This window comes from Beta vulgaris, chromosome 3 (assembly GCF_026745355.1).
Source record: "Beta vulgaris subsp. vulgaris cultivar EL10 chromosome 3, EL10.2, whole genome shotgun sequence".
Classification (NCBI taxonomy): domain Eukaryota; kingdom Viridiplantae; phylum Streptophyta; class Magnoliopsida; order Caryophyllales; family Amaranthaceae; genus Beta; species Beta vulgaris.
This window is the reverse complement of record NC_079204.1, coordinates 47,023,922-47,038,152: the sequence shown is the minus strand read 5'-3', so window position 1 is coordinate 47,038,152 and position 14,231 is coordinate 47,023,922. Positions and strand designations below refer to the sequence as shown.

General features: G+C 35.3%; 3 protein-coding genes across 4 annotated transcripts; 1 reads left to right on the top strand and 2 right to left on the bottom strand.

Moving 5' to 3' along the window:
- Nucleotides 1-1,495: 1,495 nt before the first annotated feature.
- LOC104889172 (splicing factor Cactin) lies at nt 1,496-3,884 on the bottom strand. The gene has a single exon (XM_010674328.4). The coding sequence runs from the start codon at nt 3,264-3,266 to the stop codon at nt 1,680-1,682; it is 1,587 nt and encodes a 528-aa protein (XP_010672630.2). The 5' UTR covers nt 3,267-3,884; the 3' UTR covers nt 1,496-1,679.
- Nucleotides 3,885-3,953: 69 nt separating this feature from the next.
- Nucleotides 3,954-5,201, top strand: LOC104889297 (uncharacterized). The gene is made up of 2 exons (XM_048640525.1): nt 3,954-4,112; nt 4,230-5,201. Exons 1-2 carry the CDS (start codon nt 3,954-3,956, stop codon nt 5,199-5,201), a joined length of 1,131 nt encoding a protein of 376 aa, XP_048496482.1.
- Nucleotides 5,202-5,755: 554 nt separating this feature from the next.
- LOC104889171 (probable protein kinase At2g41970) lies at nt 5,756-13,455 on the bottom strand. Of its 2 annotated transcripts, XM_010674327.4 has the most exons (8): nt 9,975-13,455; nt 9,393-9,598; nt 8,256-8,512; nt 8,038-8,164; nt 7,569-7,842; nt 6,880-7,012; nt 6,706-6,792; nt 5,756-6,182 (listed from the first exon to the last, which is right to left on the bottom strand). In XM_010674327.4, exons 2-8 carry the CDS (start codon nt 9,478-9,480, stop codon nt 6,054-6,056), a joined length of 1,095 nt encoding a protein of 364 aa, XP_010672629.1. In that variant the 5' UTR covers nt 9,481-9,598; nt 9,975-13,455; the 3' UTR covers nt 5,756-6,053. The 2 variants fall into 2 exon arrangements, with proteins under 2 accessions (XP_010672629.1, XP_048497517.1); XM_048641560.2 differs by lacking the exon at nt 9,975-13,455 and having other exon boundaries at nt 9,393-9,926.
- Between the last annotated feature and the right edge of the window lie 776 nt (nt 13,456-14,231).

Sequence of the window (14,231 nt, the reverse complement as noted above, 5' to 3'; positions counted from 1 at the left end):
CCAAGTTGCCAATTTACATTTTTGCTTTTCTCTTTTTTTTTTTCATTCTTTCTTTTTCACAATGAAATAATAATAAAAATTATTATAACTTGTGAGATTTGGGGAGACTAACCCAACACATGGAACCTGTTAGCTTTAATAAAAGTTGACACAATCATAATCGTGGTGTTTATAATAAGTAGCACACAACAACTGCTAAGTTATTCTTTGAGGAAGAAAATGCGGAGGTTGCACGAATATTAAAAACTAGGCATCCGTGTGTATTAATTTTTCTCATTCATCTTTTTTTGCTCACATATAGAAGATCAACTATAACTATAAGTATGTTTTGAAGATCCAATTGGGTGTTTTGGGGATCTGAGGAATGAATTAAAAACCATTGCTCCAAGTGTAAATTGTACATAGATTGTGTAATAGAAGAAATTTTCTGTTCATAAAATTGTCTAATCATAGTTAAGCAAATTCTATTACTATGATATTGTTGTTCCACACAATTGCAATGTTATCCCTACATTCATCCTCAAACTAACAAAAAGAGTGACTTGAAATACTCTTAAGTATAAACAACGGTTGGAACACAAGGTGACCCTCAAGAGGGGGAGTTTGAATTGAGTGACGAAATCTAATCGATTTTCGCAAAACCTTGGTTATGGCACTGTGTGAATCGCTCGTAAATCTCTGATTGAGTTTTTGCAAAAACTAAAACTAAAACTATATGAAATCAACACTCAAACACAAGATATAACGTGGTTCAATCTCACCTCTGGGATCTACGTCCACACGAACCAAACTCTTTTATTTCTTTGAATCCTAAAAATATCAACCTCTATTACAAACGTTATTTAGTTTCCTGACCTGACTAGAACCGTGCTATACTCTGTGCCTTAGGAAACTGTTTTCAGCTCTTAGAATCTCCGATTTTTTCTCTCTAAACACGTGAGTTATGAAACTAGTTTTCAATCCCTTTTATAGCATATATTCTGATTGAAAATCCTTCTCTAAGTTATGATTATCTTTTACTCCTAAGATTAAGAGATAAAAACCTTTTCTTTTAAGAAAACAAACTTTATCCTATTCATCTTTATCCTAATTTCAAAAAAGATAAGTTTTCTTTAAATCAATGTTTATTATCCATAACCTTGATAACCAATTTGATTTCCTTTTTATCTCATACTCCTTTATTATTTCGAAATCCTTTTTCCCAAGCGGTTTTGGAAAACCTTATTTTTACAAACTATTTTATCTCCATTTTTATTAAATCCGTTTTTTTCGAACTTCTTTTATAAAATATTTTTTCTTAAAATCGATTTTTACAAAATATTTTTAAACTCGATTTTTCTAAAATCCTTTCTTAATTTCGAAACTAAGATTCCCTTTTTATGTAAATATATGAAATTAATATGCTTACCTATTTCCTTAACTCTAAGAAAATAAATAACCATTCTAATTTCACATTTCTAATTTTAGCACAAAGTTTAGCACAAGGTTCCAATACTTTACATTACATAATTAAGAGTATAGCAAAATCTAAGCTTCCATATCTTCAAGTTCTTCAATCTTTCACGAACATCCAGTCTTCATGACTTTCTTAGATCACTGTTACACTCATACAAGTTATGATACAATGTATTTAACATCATCAAAATAATATTGACTTAGAGTCATAACAACAACTATCTTTACTTCTTATAACTATACCTCTTAAAGTTAAAATACAAATGTAGTATACCTCTTTCAAAGGTGTATTTGAACCCCTTTTTTTTAGATTTCTCCCAATCTCCACTGTTCACAATCCTGAAGGCTATGTCTTGATAAGGTGGGGCAGCCTGAAATCTCAAGATACAGGTTTCACTGCTATCTCCATCTTTCTCAATACAGCAGGTTGGAGTTACAGTTTTATCAATAAGATGAGGGTAAAAAATAGTGAACTTGTAGCCTTGAACAAACTTAGGAGGAGGGTTGTCATTATCATAATGTGTCCGGTTATACTTGTTCCATTCGTAACCAGTATGAACATGGTTGAAATACTTAGGCTTTCTTGGGTGATACTTATCATGCCATGAATTATTATAGGACTGATGTGAAGGCAGAATTACTTCAGCAGAGGAGCCTAAGACCGCGTCACCTTCTTCAAGTACACCCTTCAGATTGGAGTCATCATAATTCTCCGGCTGAATACGAGCATGTAATCTTGAAGCCACAACAGCCATGAGCTTCTTCTTCAACAAAAGCTCGTCTTCTTGAGGATCAATTGCTTCTTTATTATTATCTTCTTCACTATATAAGTTTTGTGGTGTAACAGAACCATTCTGATCATAATCTGTTTCCAAATTCTGATCTTTGTCCTGTGTGATTTCTTCTTCAATATGACCTTGGTGAGAGTGGTTTTGCATTGTCTTCCCACAAACTTTCTTAAGATAAGCCTTAGCCTTGTAGAAGTGAAGCCGTCTAAGTACAATTTCCCAAAACTCAACCACCCTGGCCTTCCCAGAGCGCATCTCTGAATCAATTTGATCTTGTAATGCAACTAACTCTCTGTGATTTTTTCCATCGAAGAAATTCTTCACACCCGGTTCAATACTCGAATGCACACCTGTTTTTCCAAGGACTAGTAAATCAGCACTATTGAGCTCCCACTCACAAACCACCCTCAACGCCTCCCAATACTCGGCATGATCAGAACCGGACATGCTCATTATATCATCATGAAGCTCCTCGAGTTCTTTAACAGTTAAACCTTTGAAAACCATGTATGGTTCATCCAACTCCATATTCAACTCATGGAATTTGTCAATAATTCCAACAAAAACATCAATCGGTTTTGGTCTACCTTCACACAACCGAATCCTAGACTTAATCTTCATTTGTTCAACAGATTTTTCTTTCTCATTCTTCTCAGAATTATGAGCTTCAATGTTAGCTCTTTCTCTCTCAATCATCATTACTTCCTCTTCTCTTCGCGCCTTCTCCACCTCCCTCTCTACTCTTCTCTTCTTCAGCTTCTCAATCTCATGCATCGCCTCGTTCCGCCTCTTTTTCTCAGCCTTTACAGTAATTTCATCTAATGTAACTCGGCCTTGAGCCACATCTCTCTCGATCTTCTTCCTCCACACAAACGTCTCGTTCAAGTTGGGATCGCCAAACGAGTTGGATTCGCTATTGTACCTTAACTTGGCCTCACTCTTAAGCTTCTTCGCCACTTTCATGGCCTTCTTTGCTATGTACCTCTTAATATCTTCCTCAGATATCTTCTCATGCCTAGCCATCTTTGGATTCTATGAGAATCTTTGTTTTGTTTTTGTTATGTTTTGTTTTTGACAAGTTAATGATAAGGTGCTACAATTTTAAGTCACCTTATATGATTAGTGGTGTTTGGTGGAGGAACTTAAATAAAATTTAAGTTCAAAATTTGACTGAAATTGAGTTGGAGTAAAAAATAGCTTCTGAGATCAGGTGCTGAAATTTTTTTTTTTTTATTATTATTATTATTATTATTTTTTTTTTTATCTTTTTAAGCCTAAAAATATATTTTCTTTTTATCTTTTTAAGTTTAAAAAGATATTTCAGCTACAGTCATAAATAATATTACCAAACAGGTTAGGTAATCAGTTAGCTTAACAGTTTCAGCACCTTAACAGTTTCATATGCTACCTAATCAGTTTCAGCCACCTTATCAATTTCAGCTCCATAGTCAGTTTTGCCAAACATAGCCGAAGAGTATTTAGAGGAGAACTCCCAAATAATATAGAGTCCTAGTCGGACAAAAAAAATAAAAAAAAGAAAGTACTCAAATACGAGTCCTAGTAGGACTTATAGAGAAAAAGAAAGTACTTGGAAGACAAGTTTCCTATCTTTTTGTTGAATATATATTCCAGAGCAGCCTTAGTAAATTTATTAAATACGAAACCTAAATAAAGTGCCGTGGCCTGTTCTCTCAACGCTGTACCTTAGCCATGGATTTAAACGATGAGTATAAGGTGGAGAAAACTTTGAGCAACTGTCATGAAGATAATAATGTTGCGGATGATCAATGTCATCATGGGGATTATAATGATGAGGAAATCTATGATCATGATCATGATGAGGACGAGGTTGAGGATAAGGATGAGAATGTGAATGGCGATGGCGATGGCGACGGTGGCGGTGACAGTGATGGTGATGGTGATGGTGATGGTGATGGTGATGGTGATGGTGATGGTGATGGTGATGGTGATGAGGAGGAGGAGAAGGATGATGATAATGATAATGATGACAATGATGATAATTGGGATGACGATGATGAGGAGGATGATGATAATGACAATGATAATGATGACAATTATGATGATAATTGGGATGGTAATTGGGATGATGATGTTTGTAATAAACATCAATTTGGTTTTAAGGAAAGTTATTCTGTGCACCCTTTATCATACATGGAAAAAACACACTTAGAGGCAGGTAACAAGATCATTCTGCCACTTTGTAGCCTTGGACGATTGATGGATGTAGGGGTGGACTTTCCGATGCTCTTCAAAATTGAAAACCCCGAGAGTGGGAAGAACTCCCATTGTGGCGTGCTAGAGTTTAGTGCTGAAGCAGGGGTGGCGATATTGCCTGAGTGGATGATGAAGAACATGTCCTTGGAAGAGGGTAGTATGATGAATCTCGAGAGTGTGACTCTTGATAGGGCGACTTACATAAAATTGCAGCCACATAGTGTGGAGTTTTTAGACATTCAAAGCCCTAGAGATGTTCTTGAGGCCGCGTTTAGTGTAGGGTACTCTTGTTTAACGGTAGGAGACACCATTGTGGTTATGCATGGAGAAAAGAAATTGTTTGTTGATATTGTTGATGCTAAACCATCTAATGCTGTTTGTATCATCGAAACTGATGTCGAAGTTGATTTTGCCCCTCCGTTGGACTATAAAGAGCCAGAGAAATCAGTTCACACTATGCAGGAAAAACCAGTTTCCATAGAGGAAGAACTACCAAAATTTGTGCCTTTTACTGGCAAAGCAAGGCGGTTGAATGAAACAGAGGAGTTGAGTGTAAAATTATCAGATTTTAGTGAGACTGCTGATGATGAATTATGTGAAAACAAGAATAAGCCAATTTTTGGTGTGGGGAAAAAGCCTACAGATGAAAAAGAAGAAATATCAAACATTGGGCAGACATTGAAATCCTTTACTGGTAAGAGTTACAGATTGATGGATTCATAGCTGTTTATACAGTTCTCGAATTCTGACAGAAATTCAGCTTGTGAAGTTTTTGCGAAACAGATTTTTTAGGAAAGTTCATAGAGATTTTGATAATAATGATGATAATCTTTATTTTATTTGCTGCATTGTTCATTAGTTGCTTTTGTTTTTTATATAATTCTGAAATCTGCCTAGGTAGTGCTCATACAGTTTATCGAGCTCTGCTGGTATGTTTCAGAATTTTGGAGTTATTTCTGCTGATGTAAATTGATAACCTCTTTTTCAAATATTTCTTAACCTCTCAAAAGAAAAGCTACTTATTGATATCTCTCGTAATAGGTTTATTTTCTAAGTCTACATAATGAATGTACCTTAGGTTTATTAGCATGGCAATAGTATAAACTTGTATTATGCTATTTCACAATTGAAGTCATTCAATATATTCTCTTAACCATGAACGGTGTAGAAAAAGGAACGGAACTTGTCGAGTCCAGGAATAACAGGAGCTTCTTAGGCTGGAAAGAAACTCAAAATAGAAAAGAAATAAAGGGTGTTTTAACAGGCTGAATGATCTCTTTTATTATTCACAAAAAGAGACAGGCATGCCTTTTGAAATTCCATTAAAATTTTATCTTACACAAAAGACTCAACTAGGAGAAATTATGTGCCTAAAATCAAGGGGACTTGATGTTGCCACCCACAAGAATGTGTAAATGCAATGACATAGTACACTGACTGACTCTCAGTGACTCTGAACTGAACTGTTTTCTGCATCAAATGTCTAAATGAAGAGATACTAGAAAGAAAAATTCCACAAAAAGGAGGAAAAAGAATGAAAGACAATATGATCAAAGATGTTGGTATCTCATTCTATCACGCCTGTGCATCAGCGGCTGGTCTATTAGCAGCATTCAGAAGAGGCTGTAGGGCCTTGACGACAATCGTCATGTTAGGCCTAAAGTCGGCTTCGTATTGAACACACAATGCTGCTACTGCTGCCATCTGATTAACATTAAACAGCAAACTTAGAAGATATATAGGAAACAAATATTTTTTTGATTGTTTTTCAGCAGGAAATTGAAAGCCTTCCTTCACTAGAGATGCAAGTACAGTTTTGAAAGAATATTACTTCAGTGCTTAGATTGTATAATTCCTTTAAGAAAGGCTGTAACATAGCTTAGATACTTAACCTAACATAGTTGCTGCAGTTGACAAATTCTATAGCAAACTATTTTTTCTGCACTCGGATGATGTCTGTAATGTATCCAAACCAATGTAATGGTGCTCAATGCCCTCAAATTTTAAACAAAAAGTTACTTCTAATCCATGAAAGCCCGTTTCAATCAATTCAAATAAGTTTCAATCAGTGAAGTAGTTTCAATCAGCAATAAAGAAAACAGTAGCAGTAAAGAAAAAGTGACTCAACCAGGGCCTTAGTAAGGTCATAAGGTATCATATTATTGCAGGAAGGAGAAAGTATTCAAGTGAACTATTAACTACAGGAACGAGAGAATAGAAGGAAAACCTTAGCAACTGCCTTTGGCGGATAATTGTCATTAAGCTTGGGATCAACACATTGTTTCACTTTGTCCTCACTCAATCGAGGAGTTGCCTGTCATGAAAAAAGTATATCAACCAAACCTGTAATGCTAAGCTGAAATAAAAGAAGTTTATACAACAATGATTACAGGAAACAAACCCAGGTAACAAGACTCTGTTGTCCCTTCGGCATAGTGTGATCTACTGGTTTTCTTCCAGTCAAAAGCTCTAGAAGAACAACACCGAAACTGTATACATCACTTTTCTGAGTTATTTGCCCTGTCATAGCATACCTGTTTATTAAGGAAAGGGCAAGAAGTTATTACTCATGTAAGTTAGAAACTTAGAACTTTAGAAATATAATATTCATTCTAATAACGTATTCTAGCACTACTACAAATTGGTTCAGGGTTAATCCTGAACTCACTGCTTGTTTCATTACCTATCTTTCACATGAACTTATCAGAATCCTCAAAATGACTGCAAATTTTGTTATTTACATAGCACCAAAGAAAGACTCGAGTGCTAGTAAGTCTAAAATACTTATAAACCATGATATATACTTCCTTGGTTTCTAACTGCATGTAAAACATTCATTTTTAAGCTTGCCAATGCACTACTTTGACTATTAATATCTATGATTCTCTACTCGTAAAATTTAGTATATTTATAATATACATCAACACTAGTCCAACCATATCATGTTTTACATTTGAACATTTGATTTTTTTGATAATAGTAAAGCTAGAAAGAAACAGTATGTGGTCAAAGTTAGTGTTCCATAAATTCAGAATGGAGGAAGTATACTATAGAATCTTCTTTATTTCTGTAAGTGGGTTGGAGGCATACTCAGGAGCATGGTAGCCAAAAGTTCCTAGGACTCTAGTAGAGTGTAAGCGAGCTGCTGTGTCTGAAGATGCACTTGTCAAGTTGAAGTCAGCTATTTTTGCCATGAAGTCATCGAACAACAAGACGTTGCTAGATCTAACATCACGGTGAACAATTGATGGCTGCACCTTTTCATGAAGGTACTCTAAACCTTTTGCAGCTCCAAACGCAATTTTTACTCTCTGTAACCATGTTAGAACAGGCCCTGGTGCTGCACCTTGTACTCCTTTCCTTCCTGTCCAGTGCACAACACATATTTCAGTTTGTTAATAGAACCAATTCACTGTATTTCCCTATACAAGAGATAAGCCAACGTTGATAAATATAAGGTCCAGTTATTTGTAAACATATGCTGAAATCGGGGCTAATCATGTCCAACCATGTATAATAAGTTCAGTTCTGAAAAGGTCAGGTGAAAAGAATGTTATACCGTGCAATACATCATGTAAAGAACCCATTGTTGCGTACTGATAAACCAATATTCTGTTACTTTGATCCAAACAATAACCCACAAGCTCTGTAAAATGCTCATGCTTTAGTCTTGAAACTATTGACAACTGCAATGAGCCACATAACAAGCGAGAAATTGGATCAAAAATCCGAAAAATAGAGTTTCTAAAGTATACGAAGAAATATAATGTAAGATACCTGAGCTTCAAAATCAGAATCTGAATCCTGCGCAGAACTCGTATCCAATTTCTTAATTGCAGCCTCTTGGCCATTGTTTAACTTGCCATGGAATACTCGGCCATAAGAACCTTCTCCAACCAATGTTTTCTGACTGAAATTGCTGGTACATTTGTTGAGTTCATCCAATGACAAAGCCGGCAATTCTATTGGTAAAGCTTTCTTTGGAGCTCCACTTCTTGCTGCATTACTAGTTCGTGGCTCTCCTCTATCCCCACCTATAAGTTTCCCCAAATGAGATTTTCTTTCTTATCAGAAAAAAAAAACTAACACCTGATAGATACAAATTTTTATAAAAAATATAATTTTATCATCTGATAAGCTTCATTCATGGTCTGAAAATCCCAAATTCCATGTGGAGCGAAAAAACTATTAGGAAAAACATTTTGATCACCTGACTGCAAGAATCAGGAACCTTGTTCTTTCCTAATTGTACATTGTTCTGACCGCTACTTTAGAAGTTAAATATCCTAGTCCTAAGAATCCAGAGAAAGTTTCATGGTACAACTCCCACGTCTTAACCAAGAGGTTTGGGGTTCATTATTACCTACCTTGATCTTCATGGTTGGGTGCTTACATTGTGGTTTCCTTTCCTTTTCGCTAACCTGACTATACTATTTACCCTTCTTATGCTAACTTTCTCTATGGGTTGGGATCGCCTAATTCCCGCCCTACAAACTCATAGGGGTTATGCTTTTCAGGGCCGGTGGTCTTAATAGTAAAAATTCACAGCTTCTCCTTTCAACTCAAGTGGAAACTTATGATCTATAAGCAGTAGATAGTAAAAAGCTTTACACCAAATTACTCCATGTCTAATGTCTTCCCTTAATTTCTTTGTACATTACTCCCAATCCAAGGATGCCCTAAAGGTGAGAAAATTCAAGTACATATGCAGCGATTCTTCCACAGCCAAGCAAGGTCAGTGGAAGGAACGCTCATCAGACTTAAGCTCCCAAAAAGTTTTCAACTATCAAGTAGAAGTTTTCCTTGTTGCACATATATGTACTATATGATAAATGAGCGCGCGCATACACACACAAATATGTCATTCTAAGAGAAGCAAACAAAGGAGAGAAGTTAAAAGTGAGTAATTACTACCAACTGGATTATTGCCTCTAGGAGGGGCTGTGTTTTGATTAGCAGGTGGACCGGCGTTTTCCTCTTCTGCACCTCCACAGCAGAACATAGTTCAAGTTGTTGGTGCAGCACCCTTCTCAAAACACAATTGAATTGTATTGTTTGAAGAATTATTGAATTTCACCTTGAATTCAGCCTAAGATAATAATATCCAGCTATATCAAGTCCTGCATGAAAAAAGTGTAAAAGGTAAGGTATAGGTCATAACATTATGTTAGTTTCTTTGCCAAGAAAAATGAAAATTAAAAATTCCCATCCAATCAAAGAAAAGTAAAATGTTGGAAATCCTAAAGTTTTATCTTGATCATGTAATAAAAAGGATTGAAATAACAGAAATTCCATGAAATAATGATGAAAACAAAGAACATAGATTTATAACCCAGTAAAAAAATAACCCCTATTACAAATTTACCAAAAAAGACAACAATAACAATCAATTTGAGCATATATGCAATGGAAACATCACAACATTTCACCCCCAAAAAATTAAATAATCATAACAGACAAAAAAAAGGACCCAGAAAATTAAATTCGACGATTTACCCGGTAAATTATGGAAAAAGATTAATGTGTCATCCAGAAAATTGATTGAAAGAGGCGTTGTGATCTGCAAACAGAAAGAAGAGAGAGAAAAAAATAAAATTGAAGAGAGAGAATTGAAATATTTTGGAGCCTTTGATAGATGGTGTCAACGAGCAGAAGAATTCAGGGGGGTTTCATGGGGAAGAATTTTAGTTGTTGGGCGCGAAATTCGGTTCATGTCTCTAACCGTTAATGTCCCCACCAATTTAACTTCTTATTTTCGACGTGCTTTACATGTTTTGCACGTCCTTAGTAGTATCCTTGCTCAAACTTTGTTGACATTTCAAATTTTATGAAAATTTTTCACTTTAGTTTCTTATACTCTGTTTTTAAGCAATAGTTTGACTTTTACGATATTCACATACCTTTTTTGATCGTATTATTTTGCTAATGTATAAAATAAAAATGATGATATAAAAATGTTGTTGAATTTGTAATTTGTTTTAGTGTAACTTTTCATAATATCAATTGTCAAAGAATCAACTTAACAAAAAGCTTAAGCTTATAGTTGAAGTTCCAGAATTAGTTTTATACTATATTACGTCCGTTCAAGTGAGAGCCTGTGGGCCTTTAAGTGTAGATGTAGCACAAAGGCCTCCCTTTTACGGTTATACCTAGCGTTAAATATTCCACCTATCACTAGTGGAAAAAATCTTATATGTCACTTAATAACAGTTGCGGTTTTTGTAAAACTGCATCTGAAAATCAACATTAAAAATGGGAAGGAAAGGTGGAAGGACAATCTGATGTGGTCCTCTTGTGGACCGTCTCAGATTACAAAAACTGATGCGGTTTTGGTGGACCGCATTAGATTTTTCTTTTTTTCGAAAGTGTTGGCCCAATCTTCGCCAAAATGTCTTGCCCAATCATCGCCAAAATCGCTGGCCGAATCTTCCCCCTAATAAAACCTAACCCTAAGACGCTCCACACTCTACATTCCTCTCTCCCTCTCTCCTGAGCCCCGTCTTCTCTCTCCTCACGAGTTTGCATCTTCTCTCTCTCCACACTTCCACCTACACACACCACACACGACAATCACCACCAGCCATCGTTTCACCAACCAACCACCAAGAGCAAACACCAACCTTTTGTCGTCGTCGCCGCCTTCATTCGACTTCGTTGTATAAGATTTAGGGTTTGTTTAAAGATCAGAACTCGCCGCCGTCGCTGTCAAAACTCGCGACCCAGTTCAAATTCGTTACGATTTTGAAGAAAAAGCATGCAGATGAGGATTTCATTGGCTCGAAGCCGAAGTCGGTGCAGTTCGATTTTGAAGAAAAAGTATGCAGATGAGGATTTAAATTGCAGGTGATGGATTATTTGATGCATCTCAATATGAGTTTTTCAACAATTGCATAAGTTATTGTTTGCATCTTTTAATTTCTGGATTTTTGTAATACTTGAATATTCATATTTCTTTTTAATTCCTTTAATTTTTGTTTCGTTTTCATGTTGCTTTTTGTAATTATTTTGGAAATTTGTTTGTATTTTTATTGTATTTTTTTGTAATTATAATGCAATTTAGCTGTTATTTTTTGTTAATTTTGTTTTGGTGATTTTGTAAATGGGTATAATAACTGTTAATACAATTTGTATCAAGTCTGGAATATATTCAATCACTATGAACCATAAAATCACATACTCACTCATGAATAAACATTCACATCAATAATATGTACGAATCAAATGGAATCAATCAAAACAATCAAATAAAATATTCCCCATTCGCGTAATAAATTCTTACTCAACTAGAATAACTAAATAATTACTTTCATTTCTCAAAACGTTGATAATAATATTTTTTCCATCCAAAATAACCAAACTTATTGCTCAACGAAATAAAGATGCTAAAAAAAGGAAATTTAAACCAATTTAGCTTAGCTACTTATTCAACTACTAATCTTAGAACATGAATAAATATTCTATGGAGTGACATTATCATTCCTATCCTTATTTTCTTTTTACTTCTCTAGAGTAAACATTTCATCTTCAAAGTCTTCAATGTCCTCACTATCATAATAGTTATAACCTGGATTTCTAGCTCCACTAGATCTTCGAATCCTTTTGGTTTGAGGTACTGACAGGCGTGTCGCGCACCTAACAAAAATAAATAATCTAACTAATCCTCCTAACTATGTAGTAGGGTAAGTCAGAGTCGATCCCACAGAGAGAAAGTTGTTCTATAATTAGTCCTTAAATAATGGTAAGACTAAAGGAGGTTAATATCAATGATCGTCGAATTAACTATACTAATCAATATATAAATAAAAGACTCTACAGTTAAGTATCCCCACTAGCACGAAATAATACAAAATAATTTCTACCCCAAACTAATAAATTAAATGTTCACAAGGAAAAGTACACCCTATAAAGTACCATAAACCTCTCCCGAGTATCTATGGCTTCTCTAATATGCATTCAAGCCTACTCCCGTGGAATCATGCAAATTAAAGACATTAAACACGACACTTTAACTTCCTAACAATCCATTCTACGTACTCCCGTGGAGAACTTCATGTCCTTAATTGAAATACTCAAATCCGTCAAAATCCAACTCCCGTTGTGATCAAGACAATGGAATCATAACAATACTAGTTATCCCTAATCTAGTATTGGAATATGCACAATCAATCAAGCAAGAACAATTAACAATTAATATGAGAATTTAAAGAAACAATCATGAATTAAATCATACTAGGGTTCAACTTAACCATAGATAAAAGAACTACTCTATCATGAAATAAATAATGAAATCTAAAACTATAAAAGAAAACATAATTAAAGAAATCAGTGAAAGAAACTAATAGAACTCATGAATTAATGAAAAAGAATAAAAACTAGGGTTTTCACTAAAAACTAGAGAGGAAGAGAGGAGAAAACTAAACTAAACCTAAAACCTAAAAATTACGTGAAAAGGGAGGAGGAGAGATAAAAAGAATGAAAACCTATCTAAATAAATATTCAATAACCTAATATGACTTGGAAAGTAATTTACAAGATAAGGAAAGTCTTAAATATATCATTTAGAGATGTAAATGGATCGGGTTCGGGGCGGGTGGAGCATCACCCGCATCCATCACCCGCTACCATCCGCACCACCCGATCCATCCATCACCCGGAAAAATCACCACCCGAATCCATCCATCCATTTACTTCCGGGTGAACGGATGGATCGGGTTATAATCGGGTGAAATTACCTCAAAATAATGCTAACCATAAAATTTCAGAAAAATAAAGTTTCAACCGATAAAACCATAGATCCACAACCACAATTCAAATTAAGTTCAAAATCACAGTAATTTGCATATAAAAATTAGGAAAATTAGGTTGGGCATTGGGCTTTTAGATTTGGACATTTAGTTGGGCCTTGAGGATTGAACCTAAAAAATGTTTTTTTTAAATAAACGGGTGATGGGTCGGATTAACGGGTCGGGTGATGGATGAAAATTTTCTACCCGAATCCGATCCATCACCCGCATCCGTTAATCCGTCACCCGTCCACCATCCGTTTAAACCGGGTTTTTCACCCGTCCATTAGGACGGATGGACCGGGTGACCGGGTGGTCCACTGGATATTGCCATCTCTAATATCATTAATAGGCGGATTAGTGATCCGCGCGTACACGTGGCAGATTCCAGCATAAACAGTGCAATCTTCCGAAAGGCATAACTTCTTGACTAAAAGTCTCCTCGGGGCGTGCCACCTATCGTTGGAAATCTCTTCAAGTCTAGTTTCCAAATATGCTGGAATTACTCGATTCTAATAATCACATCAAAAGTTATGATCAGAAGAGTAGACATGACTCCTTTTCACATTTCTTCTAATGATTTTCCGCTTCGTTTTCGCTCAAATTCGTACTATAAAATATCTATGACGATCCTTATGCATTGTAGCTTCCTTCCAAGTGCTCCTAATCCTCAAGCTTAATTAATCATATTCCAAATATGTCCTCAATGCCTGAAATTCATCAAAAACAAGATTACATACTGAATAGGAGTAGAAAAATATAACTTAAGAATATAATGCATCAATGAACCTAAATATGAAACTAAATGCTCTAAAATGCAACCTAAATGCAACTAAAAACTATATATAAATATGACTTATCAGGTACATCGTCGTCCGACTCTGAATCACTGACGTCGCTCAGATAAGATCTCAAAGTAGCATTGTAGATGTCCTTTCAGATATGCCCTCTAGCCCTCTAGCACGATCAA

Bases quoted from the DNA above. Each gene is read 5' to 3' on its own strand.
- LOC104889172 (XM_010674328.4), bottom strand. From the start codon at position 3,266: ATGGCTAGGCATGAGAAGATATCTGAGGAAGATATTAAGAGGTACATA.
- LOC104889297 (XM_048640525.1), top strand. From the start codon at position 3,954: ATGGATTTAAACGATGAGTATAAGGTGGAGAAAACTTTGAGCAACTGT. The intron at 4,113-4,229 runs GTGAATGGCGAT...GAGGAGGAGAAG, and splicing joins TTGAGGATAAGGATGAGAAT to GATGATGATAATGATAATGA.
- LOC104889171 (XM_010674327.4), bottom strand. From the start codon at position 9,480: ATGTTCTGCTGTGGAGGTGCAGAAGAGGAAAACGCCGGTCCACCTGCT. The intron at 7,843-8,037 runs GTATAACATTCT...TGCACTGGACAG, and splicing joins TTTACATGATGTATTGCACG to GAAGGAAAGGAGTACAAGGT. The intron at 7,013-7,568 runs GTATGCCTCCAA...CTTAATAAACAG, and splicing joins TTTGGCTACCATGCTCCTGA to GTATGCTATGACAGGGCAAA.